Consider the following 25,674-nt stretch of genomic DNA (forward strand, 5'->3'; position numbering starts at 1 on the left):
CAAAAATAAATTGATTTGATTGATTTGACTTTTACCAATCAACTGCTCTTGCGGGTTCGCATTAGATTCAAATTTGATTAATTGCACTACCCTGAGCCTGAGAAACGAGGCAGAACTAAAAGAAACTAGAATCCCAAAAGTTAAACATGTTAAGGCTCTAGTTTAATTGGTCAAAACTGTGGTCTTTTCAAACAGAGGACTAAACAAGCTCTAATTAGAACAGTAAGCCCATATTATTTTTGCCCATATTATAATTTGAATTAGAAAGGAAAAGGATAAAGAGCTTTTTGATTGTGTGCATTTTCACCAGACGTGAGACAACTTCTTTGTGATACCGTCTTGTGTCTGTTGATGTGAAGTATTGTAAGGGAACATTTGTAATACGTTTTAAAAGACGTTTCTTCCACAATCACACCTTTGGGATGTTTTAGCCTCAGTGCCAGAAGGTTCTCTCAGGTCTGAGCTTGATACATAACTTGGAGGTGCATTTTGCAGTGCTTGTCTTGTGAGCTGGACTTCCTGCAGTGGCCCCTCTGTCTGCAGAAGTCATTATTATGAGCTCCAGTTTGGCCTCAGTTCACACAAAGCCCAAAAGAGTCACTTAAGTTCAACCTTTTAGACTTGGAACGTTTCATTAAGCTGTGTCCACCAATTCATATCTGACTCTTAAGGCGCAGATCACAGGGTTGGCAACTCTGGATGTTATTACTGTTGAGCTCATTTTCCTATTCATCTGCAGTGGATGGTTTCTCCAAAAGGCTCATCGACTGACGAGACCTCTTTCCCTCAATGCAACTCACACATTATGCAGATTGCTGCTGTATTTTATTCTATGCCGTTTGGCTTTTGAGGTGATTGATGAGTCGTGAGGACCACCCTGCAGCCGCACATAACTTCCAGTGATTATTCTGTCGTTAGCTGCAAGCATGTTGGTTCTTGGGGGATCTTGAGGTTGTGTGTAAGGACGTAAGACGATTCGTGCTAGCTTCTTGTTACAAAAGGCTGCTACTGTTGTTCTACACTTCACCTATGCATCGGTCACAGGGGGAAACAAAATGTGAAAGACAGAGCTAAACGTCACAACATCTGCAACTGTAGCGAGTTGCAAGTTTTTTTTTTTTTTTTACCCAGCAGCATTTTCCCTCAATTTCAGTGGAAAATTGAAGTGTTGCGGAGAGGGGCGCAGGAGATATGTGATTAGTTTTCCAGAGGTCTATGATTATGAAAGGAAAGTCATGTTGTTCTAAGGGACCTATAGGGAGTTGAGTGCAGACAGATGAGTGATACTTGGTGCTTTATCGCCATCGGTCCAAGTCTCAGTTACTTCCACGCTCTCTATCTGCATTTCAAATCAACACCATGTGTGCGCAGTCTGATATCAAAAGCCAACCTTTTGGGATCAGAATTTGAATGCCTGTTTTGTTTTTCATGGACTTGATGTATCCATTTTAATTAATACTAACAAACATTAGTGGTTCTCAAGTCGTTTGCCTTTTTGTTTTGTTTTTTGTTCCTGTCTTTGTTCTGCTCTCATTTTTTAAGCTTTGTCCTGGATCAGACTTGAACAATCCTGGGTCTCTTCATTAGTATAACATTATCACATGAACTTGTGTGTTTTATGATTTAGTCGTGTCCATATATGGTAATTTTACTTTAGGTCTAGTCACACTATTGAAGCCGCGTGCGATGCTGTCAAAGGACAATGATTTGTATTGTTATTATTGAACTTCACTCATGCAATGCGGTCTAGGCATGTGCTATTCTCCACATAGGTTACCAGGAATTTAAAATCAGACTATTGTTATGTTTATTTAGCTTTATTATTGCAATCAAACTGGAGATAGAAACCCAGCATGGCCCAAACCTGAAGGAAGAAAATTAGAACTTATAAAAATAAGAATGATTTTATTATCTTCTTTTGCCTCTCAGGGCTCCCGTAGATGCTTGATAAAAGTAGTGGTTAATGAAAGGCGTGGTCAATCCTTACATTTGTTTGTTGTTGCTTTATTGACAAAGGTTTTGGACAGTTTACATGTTCACAAAATAATCCACAAGGTTGAAGGTTGCTGGCATTGTAGTGACTGATGTTTTTATCCCTCTTCCTCTCCAGAACTTGGCTCCCCCAGAGACTTGGTGACCTCAGACGTGACAGACAACAGTTTTGCCGTGTCCTGGGCTGCAGCTCCGGGTAGAGTCCAACAGTACCGGGTTACATGGAAGTCTCTGTACTCAGATGAGAGCGGGGAGAAAACGCTACAGGGTCGACTCACTCAGACCGTTCTGGAGGGACTGACCCCAGAGACACGCTACCAAGTCTCTGTCTACGCTGTGTACGGACATGGAGAGGGTCAGCCACTGGTGGGAGAGGAGACCACGGACAGTAAGTGATTGCTTTAGTGTCGTTCAGTGCATTTTCCTGCTTCGTTGTAATCATGGCTTGCATTACAGCACAGTGTTGTCACGATACTAATATTTAAACTTGATACCAAGCTTTATACCAAGAAAAAAGTATGCCAATTTCCATAACACAGTGATCAATATCTTTGTTAAACATTTTCAGAATTGTTTCAGTTTGTGTGATTTAGTTATTTTTTCTGTTTTGAAGCTTGTTCAAATGAGTAGTAAAGTTTTATACTAGTTTTAGCATCAATCTGTATCTGGGTATCAATATTTTTGACAACCCTTCAGCACATGTTTTACTTCCATAATTGCTTGCTTTCGTTTGCATAAACTACTTTGAGGGTAAGAGATATTAGATTACATTTCTTTTTGATAGTAGTGATAGAAAGATGGCTCCCCAACCCACTGTTTTGTTGCCTGGAAAAGTACAGTACATTACACCTTGTTAATGAAAGTTACAACTGTTACAACGATTTGTGCCGTAAAGCAGCTTGTATTTTATTTTATTTATTATCTGCACGTATGAAGCAAATGAAGCAACCACGACCACATTGAAGTAAAAGTCTGAAGTGGATGTGAGGGTTGTGCATGCTAACTTAAACAGATACCCAGATGTAGTTCTCAAACATAGCCAACCGTGATCATCTTTAAATCAAATATTCTTACTGGCTTAAAACAACAAGGCTCTCCTCTTTTTCCAACGCAGTCTCAGCCAATGCCCGAGCCATAGTTGTATCGGAGGAGACAGAGAAAAGCATGAAGGTGACATGGCAACCCGCACCTGGGAATGTGCTCAACTACCGCGTTACCTATAAACCCAAAGCCGGAGGACGCCAGCTGGCAGCCAAGGTTCCGGGTGGCACAACCTCCACTGTGCTCCGACGCCTCACCCCGCTCACCACTTACGAAATACAAGTGATTCCAGTCTACCGGTCTGGGGAGGGCAAAGCAAGGCAGGGCGAAGGAACCACATGTGAGTTGGTCTTATGTTTGGTCAAATTGACTTTTTATGCAAGCAAGGGCATCATAAACTTGCCATTGCAACAATAATTATACTCTGTAGTAAAATGTCTATTCTTTTTATTGCAGTGTCACCTTACAAAGGCCCCAGAAACCTCCAGACATCAGAGCCAGCCAGGACCAGTTTCCGTGTAACCTGGGACCATGCCCCTGGAGATGTAAAAGGCTATAAAGTCACTTTCCATCCACAGGGAGAGGATATTAATTTGGGTGAACTGATGGTTGGGCCCTATGACAACACAGTAGTGCTGGAAGAGCTTAGGTCAGTCTTTGGAATACATTTAGAAGACATAAGAAGGGATTTTTGCAAGTTTTAATCAAATTGTTTACATTTTCTAGAGCTGAAACTACATACACGGTGAATGTATTTGGCATGTTTGAAGGGGGGGAGAGTATGCCATTAGCTGGAAAGGAAACAACCACTTTGTCTGATGGACCAGACCTTCCTCGATACTCACCTACAGGTATACGTGCAAAAGTACTGCTCATGTACTACATAGTATTGTCATATATGTACAATTCATTTTACAGATTAGTTTAGTCACCCCATCACAATATGTCCAATACTGTCTCCCCTAGAAACCACATCTAACACCACAAATCACCAATCACTTACAAACGGCCAAGTCGCCTTGTAAAACCGTAGTTTCTCTAAAAGGCTTCAGCTCGGGACCATTGTCTTGTAAAGCAGATCTAATGGGAATTCCATCTGCCTGACTCTTAGTCACAGTGTCCCACCAGGCTTCACTGTTTATTCTCAGTCCAAGAACAGACAGTGCACAATTAATCCATGTGAATAAAGTATGCTTGGGGACATAAAACATTTTACTACTCATGAACACAACAGGAACTACTTGTGAGAAGAGAGGAAAAATGTGTGTCTGCCCAAGAAAGGTCAGAATGACCTGCTCTGCTTCGATGCTGATACCAATAAAGACTAATCTAATAAAGCTACCATTTGAAGAGATGAAAGAAAATATCATATAACCCATTATTCAAGTCATTATTAGGATGACTTTGTATTGGTTAGACAGTGTAGAGGACATTAGTCTTAAACTGCATTAACCACTTCAAACACACTTAGTAGACATAGTTTTCTGTATCTTGTTTATTGTCCAAGCCAGTTTTATTGATTTATTCTGTTGCACTTGTGTTTTTTGGCTCTGTTCAAAACTCTCTATAAATCACGGCCCATGTAACCTGTTCTCAACTGCAGACAGTGGCAGTTAGAGCAACATCTGCAGACCTCTTTTCAGGTGCCGACGATGCCTTTCCATGTTTTTGAAAAGAGGAGGAAGAATTCTGCGAAGCGGCTTAGTTTTCTTAAGGGTCGATAAAGCGCCTGACTTTCAAATGGAATAACTCATGGATCAACAAATGATCTACAGACTTTCAAGAAGACTTCAATAATTTATGACTTTTGACAATGTCTCTTGTTGTTTCTCTAAATCTTCTGATTCTGAAATGTTCTCAATCTTTTTTCCTTCCCACACACATAAATTGTCAAACTAATCTTGTGTACACTGTTTTAAAAGGTTATTTTATCATTATATAAAGCATTTTGACCACGTCTGACTAAACTAACAATGTGCACAGATGTTCAGTGCAAGACCAAGGCACAAGCTGACATTGTGCTGTTAGTGGATGGCTCTTGGAGCATTGGTCGTCTCAATTTCAAGACCATTCGTGCCTTCATTGCCCGTGCGGTGGGAGTGTTCGACATCAGCCCAGAGAGAGTCCAGATTGGTGGGTAAACCGTATCTTTACCTAACAAGATTGTAAAGAATAAAGGCAATACTAATACAGGGATATTTGTTCTTTTGTCAAGGTCTTGCTCAGTACAGTGGTGATCCCAAAACAGAGTGGCATTTGAACGCACACGCGACTCGCGACTCGCTCTTAGATGCTGTGGCTAACCTTCCCTATAAAGGAGGCAACACCCTAACTGGTACGCATAATTACAAGCCTACGATTCTTCTTTCAATTACATAGATATTCCGGTGACAGAATAGATTCGCGAAACGGCAAACATACAAAGGTTGTGTGTGGGTATTTGCAGGTTTGGCCCTGAACTACCTTCTGCAGAACAATTTCAAGGAGAATGTTGGGATGAGGCCAAAGGCGAGAAAGATTGGAGTGTTGATCACTGATGGCAAGTCCCAAGACGATGTCATCCTCAACTCTCAAAACCTGCGTGATCAGGGCATCGAGCTCTATGCTATCGGTAAGAGCATCATTATCCTCCTTTAGTTTGACTTTATTTTCTGTCTGAATTTGATCACTCAATGAAACATGTTTGTATTAAAGGTGTGAAGAATGCCGATGAGAGTGAGCTGAGGTCCATTGCCACTGACCCAGATGATATTCACATGTACAACGTGGCGGACTTCTCCTTCCTGTTGGACATTGTGGACGGCCTCACCGAAAACCTCTGTAACAGCGTCAAGGGACCAGGTACATCACCAGAGTCACCATTTCTTAATCTCAAGTACTTAATTGCTGATATGCCCCTGGCATTTTTGATTATGTTTTTAAAGGAGGCGCACCCGATGCCCCCACTAACCTGGTGACCTCAGAGGTGACCCACCAGTCGTTCCGTGCCTCCTGGACTGGTCCTGAGGGTCCGGTGGAGAAGTATCGTGTGGAGTACATGACAGTGTCCGGTCGTCCTGAAGAAGTACGAGCCGACAGCTAATACCGGCAGCTCACAAATCAGTGCTTTTTGCATCAGACAAACACGTAGCCCACCCGATTTTATATTTTGGATCAGTGACGCGATTGATCCTGACAGTTTTGGAGTCCAGTGGGAAACTCCTAACAAAAGTCTATTCCCAGCCTGATGTTTACTTTGGCCTTTTGCTCTGCGGGTGTCTAATTACATCACAAACTGGCTCAGGGCGGAGAAACAAAAACACACAGTACTCACATGGGGATTAGGAAGTAAAACCTTTATTTCATTGTGATGCTATGTTTGCCTCACAAATAGTGGATGCAATTTGAATTTTTGGCTTCTGCATTGGAATAAATGTTTGTTTTAGACTCCAGATGTTTTCATTAATAGTAAACCAATTTTGGATTTTGTAGTTTTGATGCCTTCGGAAGTGGACAAAATGCTACAATTCAGATGGATTACTATTAGTTAATACATTTACACATTTTTCCCTAAACTAAAAATAGGAAAAATAGATATTCTTTATTGTAATAAAGTTATACACATTTTATTCTGCCTAGGGAATAATATTTACAGTCTGAGATGCAAAAATGTTCAAAGATACAATAGCAGCTGTAGTCTGTTACTAAAAATATTCTTCCTGCATGTAAACACTACTTGATAATGTGAACTAAAATGGTCTTTGCTTTAGTACAACAGAACCTCGTTAAATCTATGTCTATTCTACTTATAAAACTGTGTTGATTTTAGGTGTTCGTGGATGGCACTGAGACCACAGTGGTTCTGCAGCTCCTTAATCCTTTGACAGAATACCTGGTGAATGTCTATGCCGTAGTGGGAGAGGAGCGCAGCGAACCTTTAAAAGGAACTGAAACCACATGTAAGTCCTCACCCCATTCGGCCTTTCATTTACTGTAACATATTTGCTCTTAGCTGCCTCACACATAAACATTTGCATTAATTTAAAAGAATGGCTGTGAGAATATAAACGAATAACTAAATAATAGCCCCCATTGAAATAAACTATGTAAACACTAACTACTTACAACGTAATATATACTGCAAAAAAGTTCTTAGCAGTTATTTAATCTTACAAATGCCAATTGTAAGAGTCACAATGTGATTCAGAGGGACATTTGCCATTTAAGGTCAGGGCAGGGGAAAGAAAACATTGAAAGGTTGAAAGGTATTCTTGGTTGTCTCCATTGAAATGTTATTGCCTTGCTTTTAATATTCAATGTTATATTAATCCTATATATCTTGCATTAATTGTGTATTTGCCATACTGTTAAACATATATTAAGGACAAGCCATAATAATTATCTCCATGGAGACAAGAAGACGAGGAACCCTCCCCCAGAAAAGTCACATTTTGCACCTTAAAAATTACCTTGTTTAGTCTCAGTAATTTTTTTTTTTTTTACAATTCCAGCATCCAGATTAATTTACAGATGATTTAAAGTACGAGCAATGATATAAAAGCAAACTCAGCAGCTTGACTTCTCCTTCAGTGCCCCTGGCTGCTGTGAGGAGCATGAACATCTATGACGAGCAGACCACCACCATGCGTGTTCGATGGGAGAAGGCCGAGGGAGCCACGGGCTACATGCTGCTGTACAGTGCCATCAATGCCACAAGGCCCACCTCTGAGCTGGAGGTAATAGCAATATATATTATGTTTACATTATTTTAGTTATTTAGCATTTAACCGTACAATCTTGGTGAACAATGTATTAAATTTCTCTCCATATAAACAGATGAGATAAGATAAGATATTCCTTTATTGTCCACACATGGGGAAATTTCATTGTTGCAACGCAGGTAGATACAGAGGAAAAGGACAGATAACTATAAAAAGGACAGATAACTATACTAAACGATTAATAAAAATGATAAACCACTATATTTACACAATACGCTTAATTTAATCTAAACCTGCTGAATAAAATAATAAGGTCCATTGACAGAGTGAGCAGCCATTTAAATCTTTATTTTTGAAGCAAACTGTGAAACAAAAACAACAATAAACAGTTTTAATCTCATCTTGTCACGTCAACATACCTTTCAATGCAGGTATTCATAAGAATCTTTAACTAAATACATTTTCAACATGGTTAAAAACTCTTGATTTTACATGATATACCCTTTTAACATTTAAATGCACGAGTCAGAGGCAAACACTGCTAAACACCAGAAGTGAGAAGATAATTTAGTGCGGTGACAGCAGCTGATGAAGCCCAGATGTGTCAAACAGAAACACTATACAAAGGCAGTAGTGTTAGGCTCATTATTCACCAGAGGAGGCAACAGGGAAATAAGTTAGTCACAAAGGAGTGGGTTAGCACTGAGCTCACACTGTCCAGGGAATGTCATCATTGGTTCATGAGGTGTGAAATCAATTGTGTCCAAGCAGAGTTTAGCAGATGTGTGCAGAAATTTAAAGATTATTCATCCAAATGTCACAAAATGTCATTCACATTTCTCCTCGTTGTAGCTGAGAGTCAATGGGGACACAACGGATGTTCAGCTGGAACAATTGCTCCCTAACACAGCCTATACCCTGTCCCTGTTTGCTCTGTATGGGGAAGCGGCCAGCGAGCCTCTGACCAAGCAGGGAGTGACTTGTATGTATATGGCAAATACAAATCTAATCATTCATTTTAATATAGCAAGCTGTATAAATGTACATGTTCCTTTCAGTGCCCCTGCCTCCTGCGGGTGAGCTGAAGGTCCGGGACATCACCCATAGCACCATGAGACTCATCTGGGACGCTGCTCCTGGTCCTGTCCGCAAATACACCATCACATACACGCCTGAAGACGGAGACGCTAAAGAAGTACGTCTACATGTACTATATGTTTGAGTTTTGTGTCATTCATTTGTCAAAATGGTCCTAGTGATAATGTTAACTGTGTGAACTGCATGTAGTTGTGAAAAGTTCTTGACAACATTTGGTCTACAGACAAATTTAAAATGTGTGGAGAGGATGTGCTAAAACCACTGCCATGACTTTTATAATGTGTTACAAACATTTATAGTCGCATCCATGTGTTTTTGATATCAATTCACTGCAAAATAAGAATGTGAATAATTGTTCCAGTTCGGCTTGTAAAATGGAATGAGTTCAACACAAGAGTTTACTATAACAATTACCAGCTTTCCAAAGTTGATCATGTTAACAATACATATTTTCTTTTAGCTTGAAGTTGATGGAAGCATGACCACAAATGTATTAGACAACCTGGTGTCTCAGACTGAATATGCGCTGTCTGTAACTCCAATTTACGATGGGGGAGCAAGTTCTCCAATGTTAGGAACCGGCATTACAGGTGAGAGTCCGGCAATAGTGGTAAATAAACAGACTAAGCAACTTTCCGTTATAACTTTTTATGTCTTTTAATCTATAGAACCTGTTCCTGCACCAAAGAATCTGCGTTTCTCAGAAGTCACTCAGACCAGCTTCAGGGCGACCTGGGAGCACGGAGCCCCAGATGTGGCTTTGTATCGTATCGGATGGACAAAGAAGGGAGGCAGCGACCCCCAATATGTAAGGAAAACTCCGTTACTAATCTGTTCTATGTTTGTCTACAATTTAATTGTAACATTATTCATTAATACCTCCACTTTAGTCAATTCTTAACAATGATGAAACCTCCCATGTTCTGGAGAACCTGGAGCCAGACACTCCTTATGATGTGTCTGTCACTGCCATCTATCCCGATGAGTCTGAGAGCGAGGACCTACTGGGCACTGAGAGAACATGTAAGGCTCCTGTTCACTTGACCTTATGTATTGGTTTAACTGGTTTGGTTTATTTGTTAGAATGTCCACATTGGATCTTACAAGGCTGGCCCAATGAATTTTCTCCCAATTTCTGTTTATATTTTTCGATCAAAATTGTATGCATTTTATATTTCTATTTTTGCCTTTGTAGTGCGCCGAGGCGCTGTCCCATGTGAGTATGTGGTAAAGCAAGAAGGTCTTGAATTTTGAAATGGAAGCATGTTTTATTGTTTTGCCTTGCCATCAGTAATGTGTTGGACAACCATCATCTCATCATCCACTCACGTGGGTCTGCGTCCGAGCTGACACAGACTGTTTGTCTATGTCCTTGTCATTTATCGCAAAGCTATTTGTGAATATGTGGCTGTCGTTGGAATTCATTCATGCATGTTTTGCTAGATAAGCAAATGAATCCAAAGTGTAAAGCTTATTATGTCGTCTGTTCATCCATCAGCATCCATCAGCTCCATTGAAATGTTGGATGCATTTTCATCCCATCATTTAATCATTCATTCATTCATCATCATCATCATCATCATCATCATCATCATCATCATCATTTCATCTCAGAAAAGATCAATTGAAGAATTGTCTTTTCTTCAACCACTTTAAAGCTGCAGTCCCTGATAAATCCTGATTACTATTACATCAGCATGTTTGTCATATATTACATTTTAAAACCTTTCATTTATCATGGACCCTGTCTTTAAAATGTAACTGCTTATTACCATTTCATTCATGGCCTTACATTGTGGTTTTAATTTTCTTTTCTTTGTTCTTGTGCATTTCCAGCCCCGAATTCACCACCGACAAACTTAGTCGTGTTCAATGAGACCACCACCACGCTGAACGCCCGGTGGAACGCGGCCCCCGGCCGTGTTCAGAACTACAAGATCACCTTCGTCCCCACGTCTGGAGGCAAAAGTCAGACAGTAAGTCCAGTCGTCACTCAGCAAGAAAATAAAGTTAATCAAATCTGGCAGCTTTAAACTTTACATTTTAGCCTGTTTTTAGGCCAGTGTTTTTTTTTTTGTTTTCATAGTTTCCAATGTTTGTTAATTATTTTGGCTTAATCTAACGTTTGGTTTTCATTCAGTATGTGACCTATTGCTCTCACGAATAAGACATTAATATACACTATTATTAGTGCTTCTCCAATCCCACAATCCCACTGACACCAGAGTAATCCCTTTGAGCACCGCCAAAGACACTTTTAAGATAATTCTGGTCTGTGACAGTGACAAAGCTGTCAGGCAAAGCAGTGATTTGAAAGACTGAAGACTTTTCCAAAAATATGTATTTGCCTTTAGGGTCAGTGCGTCCCTGTATAATGAGAGAGCACAGTCTCATATATTATAAAGTCTCTAGGCGGTAACTCAGACGTGACTTGGCCAGGGCACTGCAAGCATTGGCTATTATCTTAAGATTTATAAAGAGCAAATGGCCCCTAACAGCTGTCAAATTACAATAGGCGCTTTAAGGACACATCTCTTCAGCTGAAGGCTATTTTTGTTACTCTTTTGTAAATGTCATTGTTTGTATGAGATTTAAACATGGTTGTGTTCAGGAATGCTTGATTTTTTTTATTTCTTGAAATATAATTTATTCTGCTGCCAAGTGGTGGAGTGGTTAAGTCACTGCACACATATGCCAGGCAGCAGTGTCGTGAGTTCGAATCTCGACATCAATGCACTGCTTGTCCTCCACTCTCTCTTATCCCCCATTTCACTCTGTACTTTCCTGTCAATAAAGCCAATAGGCCACAAAAAAATAAATTATTATACATTATTCGTGCCTACATTTTCCACTTGCTTTCAGTTTTAATTGGTTAAGTGTTAAAAAACATAGTTAAATCATAGGGTTGTGTACACAAATCTGTTTTTTATTCCCTGCACACGCGTTGTGTTCAAGCGCGGCTCTTTTTTTCCTAGAACAATATAAACATGTAAAAGGCAGTGAGTGATGAAACAAACCAACTAAGACGAAGCGGATGTCTGCACTCAGCCTTGTTAATGGTTAGCTGCGCTCTCTCAAAAGCTTCTTTGAATCATGCCCCTGCTCTTTGCTTAAGCCAAAAGCATTGTGGTAAATCCATCAACTGTCATGACTGTTATAACAAGACAGCCAACTGCTTCCACCATCAAAGTGTGTGTTTACTTTGGCCAGTGCACCGGATCATTTGTCCAAAACCCCTCAAAACAGCACTCAGAAGAGATGCTGACAGCAAAGACGCTTTTAGGTTTGATCAGATGCTTTACACTCATTTTCAACGCACTTAGATCATCGTTAAACTATTTGTCTCATTATGGTCAGCTTGGGAAGATCATTTTCAATTTCCTCCTTTAACTAGACCCAAGTCGGAGGAAAGAAGACTACCGTGCTGCTTCCCAAGCTCACCCCTGACACGGAGTACTCCATCAGTGTGGTCGCCGTCTATGCCAAAGGAGTCAGCGGAGAACTCAATGGCCTCGGCAAGACCAGTAAGTGCTCCCCAGAACGTTATAACATTTAATCTGCATGTGATTAAATATGACTTTACTACGCTATTCTCTTGTAGAACCTTTGGGTGGAGTTAGGAACCTTCGCGTCACTGATCCCACCACCAGCACTCTGAATGTCCAGTGGGAGGCGGCTGAGGGCCCAGTGCGCCAGTACAGGATCTTCTATGTCCCTGCAGCTGGAGGAGATGAGGAAATGGTAAGCGAAATTACCATTTAAAGAAATACTGTGGATTTGTATCTCTAACCCTAATCCCATTTCTGTGTCTCTAGGTTCAGGTTCCTGGCAGCACATACAGCAATGTCCTGAAAAACCTGCTGCAGGACACTGTCTACAAAGTGACTGTGGTTCCTGTTTACTCAGCCGGAGAAGGCCAGCGCTTGTCTGAGAACGGCAAAACATGTAAGCAATCTGCATCTGTATTTGCCGTATCAATATCAGGCTATTGAACCTAACTATAGCAATACAGTGTAGGTTCTTAAAAGTGTTGGAAGTAAGGAGACATCATTCTGTGTTGGTGCCAAACATAGATAAATGGAGATTGCAAATACCAATTTATATAATTTGCCTTGCTGACCTCTTTATGAAGGGACTTTTTCATAAGGGATAGTGCAATGCTCTTTCAAGACTGAATGACTGAACTTTGTGGCCTTCTTTTCTGGCATGTAACGTCTTTATACCATCAGGATTCATTGCGGCAGCCAGCTAAAGCTAATTTTTACAACTTGTACGACCCGAGAGACCAGAAGCAAAATGCCACTACATTCCAAAGTTGGTGAACTAGTTCTCACTGGGTTCACAATGACATTTACACTTAAGAAAATGTAATACAAAAATTGAGCTCAAACATCTCTCTTTGCTTGACCTTTGAATTAGCAAACTTGGATTTTCCAGCTTCCTCCATCAATATAAACCACTAGCCACTGCAAAGAATGAATCAGCATTTTGCGGGGTGATTGTATAGGAAGGAATTTCATCAGCCTTGCGGCGCTGTAATGGTGTCTTCTCCGACTTTACTGTAATATTGTTCATTTATAGGCTGGAATGGAGGCTGGTGGTTAGGATAATGATGGGGCTGGGGGAACGGGGGGGAGGGACTGTGTTGAGTAATTGGCTTTCCTTTGAGGAAAAAGAAGCATGGTGCGTGGAGGGGCTCAGAAATGAATAGAGAGCATTATGTGTTTAATGGCTCTCAACTTACCAGTCCAAGGTCACATTCACGGTTTCTGCTGTTTTCATTTCTTATGCAACAACACTAATGACAGTTCAAGCCTAATCTAAATGTGTGTGTACATTTCCGGTGCCATTACTTTGTTGCCGACCTTGACTTTTAAAGGGTCATCTCCATATTGTTCCTATTGTACTGTTCTCAGCAGTTACAAGGTTATAAGAAGTGGTAGCACAAAGCTTTGAAACATCTGCTTTTCAGAAGTACCCCATACTTTCATGAACCTTTATGGAGCAGAGAGGAAGTGTCCTGTGGGTTGTTTTGTTAACGCTGTCTTAAACCTGTCTGTGTTTCATGCTGAGCTCTTTTCTTACTGAAACTTTCTCATCAGCCACCACTAGCGTCTTCTCCGAGCTCTTCGACTTTACTATGGGAAAGAATATACTGTAACGTTTTATCACGGTGCAATGTTCTTTTCTGTGTTTCTTATAGTGGCACGAGGCCCAGTCAGGAACATCCAGGTTTTCAACCCCACCACCAACACTCTGAATGTGCGCTGGGAGGCAGCTACAGGCCCCGTGCAGCAGTACAGGGTGGTCTACTCCCCTGTGAACGGTGCCAAGCCATCTGAATCTGTAAGTCCAAATATTTGACCTGGAAACAGACAAATCCATCATGTGTTGTGGTTCTGTGTGTTTCATGAAGTATTAGAAGAAGTAGCAGCAGCGGTAGTAACATGTGGTGTTCAAAGTGTTAAATGGGGTTTGACAGGTGACACAAACACGGAGCAGTCCCCATTTGTTTGGAAGTGATCAGTATTTCGTTGTTCTTCACACGTACTCTTGTGAACTAGAACACAATTCACTCACCTATCAAGGTTATGGCCCGGTCATAACTGTAAAAGAAAATTAGCTTGTTAAACCAATACGTTTGGTTTCTCATTTGTAGTTATCTGTTCTCAGTATTGTGAAGTAGGCGTGTCCAGCTGTTCCAATTGTCAAACTTCACACTTTCTACAACAGGGGGTTCTTAAGTGCATGTAAATGAGGTGGTAAACGTTATAACAAACAGCTGAGATGACAGAATTAGCATACATTGTTTCATTGTTGTGCCTATGTTTTCTGTGCAGGTTGTAGTACAAGGCGACACCACCACAACTATGCTGCTGCAGCTGGTCCCAAACACCGACTACAATGTGGGCGTGGTGGCACTTTATGCGGATGGAGAAGGACCTGCAGTCAGTGATGCCGGAAAGACACGTAAGTGTAACTCAGCTGTTTTTTGTAAATGCATCTCTTAATTGAAAAAGCATAATGCCTAAATTTACTGAGACGGAAAATAAATCAATTAAAGGTGTACGATGTAACTTTTCTGCTTGTCTCCATGGCGATATGTTTCCTTGCTTGCTATGCCTGGAATGTTCTACAGTATGTCACTAAACTTAACTTGCATTCATTCGTTTTATTTCTCAAAAATAACCCTTAAATACTCTTATAGTGAACAGGGTCACCTCTACATGGATCTGACTTGTAAATTAGTGTGATATCTGTTTGTATCCATGGAGAAAAGATAAATTTAATGCTATACTCTGGGTTACATTGTGCACCGTGAATAAATTGAATGTTTGGGAAATTTTCTTGGGGCAACCTATCATAACAAATAGTAACAAATCATTGAAAATCAAATAAAGACACGTTTTCATCTTCATAGTTCCCCGAAGTGGTCCAAGAAACTTGAACGTCTATGACCCCACCACCAGCACTCTGTCTGTGTCCTGGGAACATGCTCAAGGTCCGGTCATGCAGTACCGCATCACCTACGTCCAGAAAACAGGAGACCCTATTGAGGAGTTTGTAAGTTCATTCATAAGAAATCCTAATTCAGATATTCTCACCATATAGCATCACATCAATGTAAGTATATATGCTCTATTTTTATTCTCTATATTGCAGACGACCGTACCAGGAAATAGAAACACTGTTGTGCTCCAAAACTTAGATAGTGACACCCCTTATAACATCAAAGTGACTGCAATCTACGCTGATGGACCAGGAGGAGAGCTGGAGGGAGATGGACGCACAGGTAATTCAATTTGCACACTTTACCTTTGCCTGGAAAGTTTTGACGTAATTTCTAAGCACATAATCCACTGCAGATTATTTAAAATAAACTGGCCCAGTGATTAAGGTCCTGACCCACTCTTGCAAAAATGGAATAAGTCAAATTCCTGACTCCTCCCTGAGCCAGAAAGCAGCTGTAACTTCTGCCAGGGAATTAGAATCTGGCTTTAGTCCAGTAAGGAGGATCGTATACTTGCAGCGCTTGACAGGGACTTGCCTAATATTGCCTTTCATATCATGCGTAACATCTTTCCACTCTTCGAGCTGGCTTAATTTTTGGGTTTCTGTTTTCTCTGATGTGGTTGAATTCAGCATCCCGCCCTTATTTCAGAAGCTATTAACAGTAATTTGTTTTAATACAATAAATACAGCACTGACAGCTCACATTTGAAGCAGGCTGGAAGTAAAGCTCCCCTCTGCTCCAAGCCATGAACTTATATAGCTGCCTCTTTTTCCACAGTGGGCATGCTCGGTCCAAGGAACCTGCGCGTTTCTGATGAGTGGTACACACGTTTTAGGGTGTCCTGGGACCCTGCTCCCTCCAGAGTGACTGGATACAAACTTATCTACCAGCCTGAGGGTAAAAATAGTTTGTTCTTTCTAACTTAATTATTTTGATCAACATCTAATTGTGAAAAGGATAAATCATCTTTTAGGTTCTGATGAGTCCCAGGAGGTATTTGTTGGAGACGTGACAACCCACCAACTGTCCAATCTCAAATCAGGAACCACCTATGACCTCAAAGTGCTGGCACAGTACAGCACAGGGGTTAGTGGGCCTCTGGTGGGACAGGGCACGACATGTAAGTGGATACATGTACATTTTTAACTGTATTATGGCCAAAAGATGATAATGATAAAATATACTAACTTTGCTTTACTTTTTAGTGTACCTGAATGTAACAGACTTGACCACCTACAATGTTGGCTACGACTCTTTCTGCCTTCGTTGGGCTCCTCACCGCGCAGCTACCTCATACAGGCTTAAAGTTGATCCATTTGACAGTAAGTCGATAACTTACTGTCTTTTTTTTTGTTTTACCAAAGTCCTTTACTAAAATATTTGTTGTTTCTTTACCCATAGCATCTAAATCTGGTGCCCAGGAGATCACAGTCAGAGGCTCAGAAAGCACGCATTGTTTCGATGGTCTGACTCCTGACACTCTGTACAATGCCACAGTTTACACACAGACCCCGAACCTGGAGGGCCCGGGAGTCAGCGTCAAAGAGAGGACATGTAAGATGCTATATTTCATGTGTCTTGCCTCCTAGTTTCTGCAGCATGCTAAACTTTGTGTCTTTGTGTGTCTCTCAGTGGTGAAGCCAACTGAGATTCCCACAGAGCCTCCTACCCCTCCTACACCGGCGACTGTCCCACCTGCTCTGGACGGTAAGGCATTGGTCATGTTTATCATGATTATATTGTTGATTAATGGATAATTTGATGTTGTTTTTATTGTCCTGTAGTTTGCAAAGGGGCAAAGGCTGACCTTGTGTTCCTCATCGATGGCTCTTGGAGTATTGGAGATGAAAGCTTTGCCAAAGTGATCCAGTTTGTCACAAGCATGACCGGAGCTTTTGAGGAGATCAGTCCTAAAGGCATGCAGGTCAGCAGACACTCTGTCATTATGGATGGCCTTTTACGTGTTTATTCAGACTGTTTTATCATGTCTTTGATCTGTGCTTGTTTTATCATGTCTTTGATCTGTGCTTGTTATCAACAGGTTTCGTTTGTGCAGTACAGCGATGATGCTAAGACAGAGTTCAAACTAAACACATATCATGATAAGGGCATAGTGCTGTCAGCTTTGCAGAATGTGCGCTACAGAGGAGGAAACACCAAAACTGGTAAATCAACGGTTTATACAAGCAAATTCTCATTTCAATTATTTTATTCATTTTGCAATGACTCTTCAACATTCCTTCAGGTATTTCTCTGAAGCATGTCTATGAAAAGGTCTTCACCTCCGACAGTGGCATGAGGAGAAATGTCCCTAAGGTGCTGGTGGTGGTCACAGATGGAAGATCTCAGGATGATGTCAAAAAGAGTGCTGAGAAACTGCAGCATTCTGGTACGTGTGGGGATAATAATATTTATGTATTTATGAACCTTTATTTAAAAAGGAAGAAACCCATTGAAATCGAAATCTCTTCATCAAGGGTAACCCGGGCCAATATAATAATCATGATAATCCAAATACTCATAATAAAGCAGTTTGATTAATTCATTTAATATAGCTGTCTCTCATGTCTCTGTGTTTTGATCTTCCAGGCTACAGTGTGTTCGTGGTGGGTGTGGCCGATGTGGACATGTCTGAATTGAGACTCATTGGCAGCAAACCAAGTGAAAGACACGTCTTTGTGGTCGACGACTATGACGCTTTTGCTAAGATCCAGGATAACCTGATCACCTTCATCTGTGAAACAGCCACCTCCAGTAAGACTTCCATTTCAGTAATACCCATCTCCAGCATGTATTGTATTCCTACGCAAATGATTTTTATTGCCAAATGAAAACATGCCCTCGAAACCAACTTTCTTTTTCAACTGTTTAAAAAGCTCTAAAATTGCCTTTCTTGTTTCAGCTTGCCCTCTTATTTACATCAATGGCTTCACCACACCTGGTAAGCAGACATAATTGTCTTCAAACAGAACTATTACAAATCCCTTGAAAAACGCTGTCTGCATTGTCCTTCTGCTCTGTAATTGTATATGTGTGTGTGTTTTCTGTACTTCCGCTTGTCTGTTTTCATCTCTTTTCAGGCTTCAGGATGCTAGAGGCTTTCAACATCACAGACCGCACCTTCGCTGGAATGAATGGCGTGTCCATGGAGCCCGGTTCCTTCAACAGCTACATCGCCTACCGACTTCACAAAGATTCCTTCCTAAACCAGCCCACCAAGTAAGACACAGGGCTAAAGAGTGTTTTTGTGTGTCAAATATGGGGTGTGTGAGCCACATTATGTAGATATTCCCAGCCATTTGGCCCTATCTCCTGTGCACTGTAATCCCTCTCAGCCCAGTCGTTAGTCATAATAATGTTTAATAGTGTAGTCAAAGGGGTTTCCTTGTTGCCTTTTGGACCAGAGCCCACGGTTCCATTTGTTTTTGCAGCAAGTGGATTAAGAGGTGATGGAGGAAAGTGAAATAACTGCCAAATGAAAATCCCGTAATCAACAAATCACTGTTATAAGTTAATATCGTTTTGGGACAGTATAAGCAGAGTGGAAGGAAGTGCCTTGACTGAGCTATCCAAATGCCTTTTGTAATATGTTGAAATATTTAGTTTGTTTAGTGCAGTTTTTCTTTTATGTGAGCAAATGGGCCAACTTCAAACTACAACAAATGAGGCAAGACAGGAATGCGTTCAATTTCTTCAATATGTGGGCTCCATTTTCAAGGCAAGAAAAAATCGGAGACATTTAGTGGGGGTGAAATAGAAGCTGGATGGTAGTGTCTCGCTTTGTGTTTTGTATTGATGTTCTTGTTTGATGCATGACCTCCTGGATTGGGTTTCAAAGCAGACGCGTGAATGTTTTTTGTCAAAAAGGGAGATCCATCCGGACGGTCTTCCCCCATCCTACACCATCGTCCTGCTCTTCCGGCTGCTCCCTGACTCTGGATCCGAGCCGTTTGACATCTGGCAGATTTCTGACAAGAACAATAACCCGGAGGTTGGCCTCACTGTCAACCGTAAGTGTCCGCAGAGAGGAAGCTGTCAGTAAACACGTGGACACCTGTTCACTTTTAAATCCATTTTGCTACGTTTTCTTGACATTAGAAGTTCAAAAATAATAATGGAAGTACAATGTCTGCTAATAACTATTGTAGTTAGCAATTGCAAAGTGATCAGAGGAATTGTGGGTGAATCATGCTAAACAAAAGTACTGAGAATGTCAAGATAAAAAACAATCACCACCCAAACTAAGGATTCTGGATGAAACTGTTCTTTTGCTTTTATGCTCGTAAACCTAATCCATTCCAGCACTCTCCTGGCCCCTCTACTCTGCACTGAGCCATGTGTTCACTATACTTCTGCCTTTGCATGTACCATAATGTCAGGGATTCATCAAAGTCTCCTTTCCTTTCAGCTTCCAGCAAAACAATCAGCTTCTATAACAAGGACACCCGAGGAGAAATACAGAAAGCTGTCTTCAATGAGGAACAAGTCAAGAGGGTTTTCCATGGCAGTTTCCACAAGGTGAACAGTGCATGCTTTTTACAAATGTATGTACATTGCTGATGTATTGCATGAGTTTTTTGCGTGAGTGTTTTCTTTTGCCTTATACAATCTTTCCCTATATTGAAAGCTGCTTTCGTTTATGGCCAATGGTTTTACATCCAAAGCTATTTTCCAATATGAAATGGAATATGCTTACTGTGCTTCCTCTGTGTACCTCTGTGCCGTTTGGAGTTTGGACATTGAGTATATTCAGACCATGGACAGTTGATGCATGAAATATGATTTGAAGTCTTTAAATTGTTTAGAGATGTGGATGGAAAATCCATTGACCCGGCATAATGTGCAAACTGTTAGGCATGAAGGCCTGACCACATCTGAGCATCAACATCACCTGGTGGTTGTTAGGAACATTCCAAAGCAGATTTTACTAGTCAGGACATTTTATTGAATTGTATTATGAATTTGGGTGATCGTCATTTGGACTTACCTCAAAAAATGCTTTGAAATGTGCCAAAGCAAATTATTTCAATTATGAAGATAGCTTTGATAAAACTGAGAATCAAAGCAGCACCACAAAAGACTCTGGGGCTTAACACCTGCAGGACTGAGAGAGAAAGTTAAAACTGAACTGTAGAATGGAAGATGACAGGGCTTTAATGTGTATTTATTATTATTTTTGTTATAGTTTGTGTTCTTAAAATCTTCCATTGATAAGATATACCATTTTATACGTGAAAACTGGACATTTTACGCAATGTACTGATTGTGACTGTCCCGGCCTGAATTTGTGCTATATCTAAGACATTGAATGCTTGTCGTTAGTGTATTTACTGTTTTAACTTTGTAAAAAGATTGTTACACCATCTATTAATTTGATCTACATTATTTAGTCCTCTCATTTAGTAACATACAATACAAGTTATTGTCACTAGGCTTTAAACTCCACCCATTGCAATGATATTGTCTTGCTTAATGTGTTATGTATTATTTTGCTTTCTTTAGTGTTTTACCAAACATTATACTAGCCAATTCAAGCGCATTACTCTATCTATTGGAGTGTTTAAATAAGACATCTACTGTCTACTGACAAACTATGTTCAATTTATATATTACACTGAAACCTAGAATTACTTTTTAGTTTAAATGCAGTCATGGCCCCCTAAATCTTTGTTGAATATTGCAGTTTGTTGATGGCTGACCTTCCTATACCTTGTATCAGATATTGCTCTCTCACTTTGAACTCAGTGTCTGGAGCTAGTGATTCTAACTGTTGGCTTGCACGTCAGAGCTTACTGTAACTGCCCCCAGAATTGGAGCTTTTTGCATCTCCACAGCTAATTGTAGGGTAACATTAGGAATGAATGGGTAAGGGGATGAAAATGACATCATGTTGTTCCTGTTTCAACACAAGTCTGACTTATGTGAGCAGTTCTGTGTCTTTGAGGAGACTGGAGTCCGAATGTATCGTGAGTGTCGTTGCTTGTGGTTGTTAGACGTTGCTGTTGTATGAGCTGGTGAGGCTACAGTGGTCCACCTAGCTACTTATTTACCGGACCGCTGACTAAGTATCCCAGCCAACTGGTGGTGTGTGTTTTTATGTCTGTGGTAGACCGACATTAAGTCCATGGCGTCTACATCATTTGAATGGTCATTACCGGGGTTGTCAAACAAAGCATTTTGTTTGTTCTTCCTGATACTTAAACTTGCTATTTAAATCATCAGTCAATGTATGTAGTTGGACACACATTTTAATGTTGGGCATGTCTAGGAAATTTGATACAACTGCAATGGATCTCACTATGCTTCCTGAACCAGCACGGACATATGTGAAAGTGGTCAGAAATGGCTTTGGCAGATGTAGCTCACTTGAGAGTCCCTCCCACACTACAAGGGTGAGTTACCATCGGGGGACCCTTCCTGTTAGGTCATGGGGAGAGGATTTTCCATGTGTTTCACCAGGCATCATTGAGTTCAGAGTTGTGTTGCACTGCACTGTACACAGCCCACATACAATACTTTGTTGTAATTTGAAATCCTGCTCCCAGCCCATGAGTCCCCTTTGAATTAGTGGTTGGAGGGTTGTGGTAGGACACGCAGACTGCTTAGTGAGACAGGGAGGTGATTAGAGGTCTCAAAACACTTTTATGTAGGGACTTATTGACCCATTGTGCAACAGTAATTTTAGTTTGACATTGTTCACAAGACCTTTTCTCCTTAGATCAACTATGCGTAGGACATCAATAAAACATTATTTGCAAAAAAGATACAATGAAAATTTGCTTGGCTTAGTAATTCTCCTCTTCTATTATTATAACTATATATTATATTTGTATATGCATTTTACAAGTATGTCAAGAAGTTCATACATTTGTTTAATGAATTTGATCCACATCAACTTATTGATGTATTTTAAAATGAAATGAGATTAAAATAAAATATAATAATAACCAAACCAAGACAATCACATTTTGTAGGACACATGATGTGACTGATGTGACTTTTAAACAATGACACAAATCAGCGTCTAAGCTGTGGAACTGAAAGCTCTTTCACCGGGTCAATGAGTTCAACCCACGGTTTTTGCCAAACCCTTTTTCATTTCCCACTGATTTAAGTATTGTATACTTATTGGTTATAAAGATATTATACAAACATGCTCATTATCAGCTTACCAAGAGTACCATTCAAATGTTATATTGGTAAGTAAAGAAGGTAATATATCCACGCCATAATCCTCAGCCCACCATCACTTTGCTCTGTTGCCAAGGAAGGCAACTGTAATTTTGTGATTGGTATGGCTCTGTGGTTGGTATGGCTTTTTACATAGAATGGTAGCTTGTTTTTTTCTGACATAAAAAAAAGTTTCTAATGGTTGAGAAAGGGAAAATTTGCAACTGTGAAAAAAAGTATGGAAAATGTAGCACTTTTGATGGCACACCGCAAATGATATAATTTCAAGATGTGAACGAGGCGCCTTGGACAGGAAACTGTCAAACCTGGCACTTTGTCATTGGGCCTTACACAATCACTCACCACAGTTTTGTGCAAATGCAGGCGTTCTGGTGTCTGCTTGCTTTTTTCAAAGTTCATTCATCTTTGGAAACATCACAATGTTGATAAATGCCAAATCTCTAACCACACTGGGGTAATATTCAAGTGTGTGATTATACACAAGTCAGCAAAGACTGTGGAGCCAGGCTCTTGCTTCTTAGAGTATAACCATTCAAGAAACTGGTTTCCAACAATGTCTTTCTTAATTTTCACTTTTGTCACTTGATTTTTACCATCCACAGAACAAATCAAAACTCAAGATATTTTAGAGAAATTCAATGGAAGCTATGTAGATGAGTCTATAATGGTTGCTGAAGGACTGACTTTATATCACAATTGTTACTGCATGCCACTGCCCATACCTGGACTCCAAAGTATTCTTTTTTGGGGGGGAAAGAATGCAGTTTCTATTGAGTTAAATGAAACACAGGAATATTATGCTTTTACATTGGTTAAAATTTTAAATTGTGTTTGATAATAGAAACAGGTATTTTTTTATTGCTGAAAAATAGCTATGTGATATTTTTTAACACTACATGTATGTTTAAGTCTATAGTAGAAAAAGCTTCAGTTGTAGTCATCTGGACTCAGTTAGAAAAAATATACGTTTCGACTCTTATCCAAGAGTCATTGTCAATAAAAGAATTTAGGTCGCGAACTCCGACCTAAAATTCTTTTATTGACAATGACTGGATGAGAGTCGAAACGTATATTTTTTCTGAGTCCAGATGACTACAACTGAAGCTTTTTCTACTATGGAACACGCCTGAACGAATGAGGGATTACACGACATATGTTTAAGTCTGATTTTTTCTGAATAATCGCAAGTACAGAGCAGTGGGCAGGGTTGAGGAGCAGGTGAAGCCTCAAATGCAGGACAATAGAAGATTACTTACTTACTACAAATCTGAGTAAGCTAAAGATGAGGGCACACTGCTCATCAAAGTCAATTGTACATAACACGTCCCCTTTAAACCCCACAATGGCAAACAATCTCCTGAAGAAGATTAGCTGTTCTTCTATAGCATGGAACTAGCATCTGTGGTCCGACTCCTTATCTTATTAAGTTGTTAGCAGTCTACTTACTACTTAAAATGACACATATTTAAACGTAATGCCCATTGTTTCTTGTTTAGCTCCACATCAGTGTCTCACCGGAGAAAATCAAGATGTCTGTGGATTGCCAAGCGGTGGCAGAGAAGCCCATCAAGGAGGCCAACAACATCACTCTCGAAGGCTATGAAGTGCTTGGCAAGATGGTCAAGTCTGGAGGAGGAAAGCGGCAGTCAGCAACAGTGAGTAAAAATAAGCTATTCTGGGAAAAGCACATTTTAAAAGATCCTTTCTAAGTAGTAAATAAGCCAATTCTCTGGTGTTGAGATGGACCATTAATTTTTACATGCTCTCGGTGACTGTTGTATCTTTATGGGCATCTCAGAGCACTCATTGTTGTCTGTTTTGGGACAATGGTCTTTTTATTCCAAAGTGTTTAATGTTATGTTCTCCTCACTTTTGCTTTTCTGTCTCACAGTTCCAGCTCCAGATGTTTGACATTGTCTGCAGCCTGAGTTGGATCAGCCGAGACAAATGCTGTGACCTGCCAGCCACAGTACGATTGAATTTACGATATCATTACAGTTTATTGTTATTGCTTGTGGACATTTAAACCAACTTGAGAACAATACAGTATCAACGTATTATCCTAGACTTGCATGTTTTTCTGATGAACATGTATTTGTGCGTTTCAGAGAGACGAGGCCAAGTGTCCGTCCCTGCCCCACTCCTGCACATGCACGCAAGACAGTATCGGTCCACAAGGGCCTCCTGGACCATCGGTAAAACATCCAAACCATGCCCATTTATCTGTCTTCACCTAGCTCTACTCTGTGTCAGATATTGCTATTAATGCCTTATAATCTTTAACCAATCAACATAGAGGTGTAACTTAAACATTTTCCAGCTACGGATGGAAGTAGCATGGATTGAAATGCTGGTTCAGGGAAAGTGTCAAAAGATATACAGTTTGCTTAATGGAAAACCTCAGTTACGTGTGTGGGCTCGGTAACGCCGCGGTCCCACAAAAGATTTTCTATGGCTTTGGGTTTTAATGCTTTGGAATCCACTCCTAACAGTTTACTTACACTCAATTTTGTATTTGAATATCCAGGGAGGCCCAGGTACAAAGGGACCACGAGGAGATAGAGGAGACTCAGGTCCTCCGGTAAGTCCAATCTCACTGTTTTCTAAGAATAATTATTTGGCATGGAAACAGTAACTAATGCAGAAATTGGTCTGTTTTACCTAAGCACTTTAGCATCATTTATAAGACAAAGAAGAGAGAACACATCTGAGATCAGTTTTCACATACAAGTGTATATTTGTCCAAGACTTGATTTGAATCAGAACTTAAGTACTTCAAAGACCCACTTGTTATGTTCATTGTCTCAACCTGAAAGACTGAAATATTAATGAGCTTTTGTAGCTAATAACACTGTTTATATTTGTGATTGGGACAGGGTCCATTGGGTCCACGGGGTGAACCAGGACTTCCAGGCCCAATGGGACCAGCTGGTCCACAAGGGCCAAACGGACTGTCTCTACCTGGTGAACCAGTGAGTCAGATTTGTTTACTGTATATGGTAACAAATAGTCCCTGCATGTGTGAGAAAGTAAAAGCTGATCATTTATGTGTCTTGATATGGTTTTACAGTTAATAGAAATCCTGTGGGATTGTACTGAAATATATTAGTTATAAATCAGTTGAATTGAGGAATTTAC

The 25,674-nt window shown here is 40.3% G+C and overlaps 1 protein-coding gene across 2 annotated transcripts in view; it reads left to right on the forward strand.

The window, feature by feature from the left end:
- Positions 1 to 25,674, forward strand: part of col12a1a (collagen, type XII, alpha 1a) — a 43,344-nt gene that overhangs the window by 12,524 nt on the left and 5,146 nt on the right. The window contains exons 14-56 of one of the 2 annotated variants that reach the window (XM_072458030.1): positions 2,111 to 2,380; positions 3,107 to 3,373; positions 3,490 to 3,682; positions 3,760 to 3,884; positions 5,017 to 5,166; positions 5,249 to 5,368; positions 5,480 to 5,644; positions 5,728 to 5,874; positions 5,958 to 6,097; positions 6,842 to 6,971; positions 7,603 to 7,748; positions 8,586 to 8,715; positions 8,792 to 8,928; positions 9,292 to 9,421; positions 9,500 to 9,639; positions 9,722 to 9,854; positions 10,027 to 10,047; positions 10,668 to 10,807; positions 12,226 to 12,355; positions 12,433 to 12,572; positions 12,647 to 12,776; positions 14,035 to 14,177; positions 14,672 to 14,801; positions 15,253 to 15,395; positions 15,495 to 15,624; positions 16,123 to 16,242; positions 16,319 to 16,465; positions 16,551 to 16,667; positions 16,747 to 16,899; positions 16,978 to 17,052; positions 17,130 to 17,269; positions 17,387 to 17,510; positions 17,591 to 17,734; positions 17,935 to 18,099; positions 18,248 to 18,286; positions 18,426 to 18,564; positions 19,213 to 19,355; positions 19,754 to 19,863; positions 24,033 to 24,191; positions 24,428 to 24,505; positions 24,645 to 24,731; positions 25,064 to 25,117; positions 25,413 to 25,508. In XM_072458030.1, the coding sequence (XP_072314131.1) occupies positions 2,111 to 2,380; positions 3,107 to 3,373; positions 3,490 to 3,682; positions 3,760 to 3,884; positions 5,017 to 5,166; positions 5,249 to 5,368; positions 5,480 to 5,644; positions 5,728 to 5,874; positions 5,958 to 6,097; positions 6,842 to 6,971; positions 7,603 to 7,748; positions 8,586 to 8,715; positions 8,792 to 8,928; positions 9,292 to 9,421; positions 9,500 to 9,639; positions 9,722 to 9,854; positions 10,027 to 10,047; positions 10,668 to 10,807; positions 12,226 to 12,355; positions 12,433 to 12,572; positions 12,647 to 12,776; positions 14,035 to 14,177; positions 14,672 to 14,801; positions 15,253 to 15,395; positions 15,495 to 15,624; positions 16,123 to 16,242; positions 16,319 to 16,465; positions 16,551 to 16,667; positions 16,747 to 16,899; positions 16,978 to 17,052; positions 17,130 to 17,269; positions 17,387 to 17,510; positions 17,591 to 17,734; positions 17,935 to 18,099; positions 18,248 to 18,286; positions 18,426 to 18,564; positions 19,213 to 19,355; positions 19,754 to 19,863; positions 24,033 to 24,191; positions 24,428 to 24,505; positions 24,645 to 24,731; positions 25,064 to 25,117; positions 25,413 to 25,508 (5,720 nt within the window). The remainder of the gene's footprint in view (positions 1 to 2,110; positions 2,381 to 3,106; positions 3,374 to 3,489; positions 3,683 to 3,759; positions 3,885 to 5,016; positions 5,167 to 5,248; positions 5,369 to 5,479; positions 5,645 to 5,727; positions 5,875 to 5,957; positions 6,098 to 6,841; positions 6,972 to 7,602; positions 7,749 to 8,585; positions 8,716 to 8,791; positions 8,929 to 9,291; positions 9,422 to 9,499; positions 9,640 to 9,721; positions 9,855 to 10,026; positions 10,048 to 10,667; positions 10,808 to 12,225; positions 12,356 to 12,432; positions 12,573 to 12,646; positions 12,777 to 14,034; positions 14,178 to 14,671; positions 14,802 to 15,252; positions 15,396 to 15,494; positions 15,625 to 16,122; positions 16,243 to 16,318; positions 16,466 to 16,550; positions 16,668 to 16,746; positions 16,900 to 16,977; positions 17,053 to 17,129; positions 17,270 to 17,386; positions 17,511 to 17,590; positions 17,735 to 17,934; positions 18,100 to 18,247; positions 18,287 to 18,425; positions 18,565 to 19,212; positions 19,356 to 19,753; positions 19,864 to 24,032; positions 24,192 to 24,427; positions 24,506 to 24,644; positions 24,732 to 25,063; positions 25,118 to 25,412; positions 25,509 to 25,674) is intronic. The other variant, XM_072458031.1, reaches the window with a different exon arrangement.

The sequence above is a fragment of the Eucyclogobius newberryi genome, unplaced genomic scaffold (genome assembly GCF_026437365.1).
Source record: "Eucyclogobius newberryi isolate DKJ021-1_F unplaced genomic scaffold, fEucNew1.0.hap1 SCAF_21, whole genome shotgun sequence".
NCBI classification, from domain to species: Eukaryota; Metazoa; Chordata; class Actinopteri; order Gobiiformes; family Gobiidae; genus Eucyclogobius; species Eucyclogobius newberryi.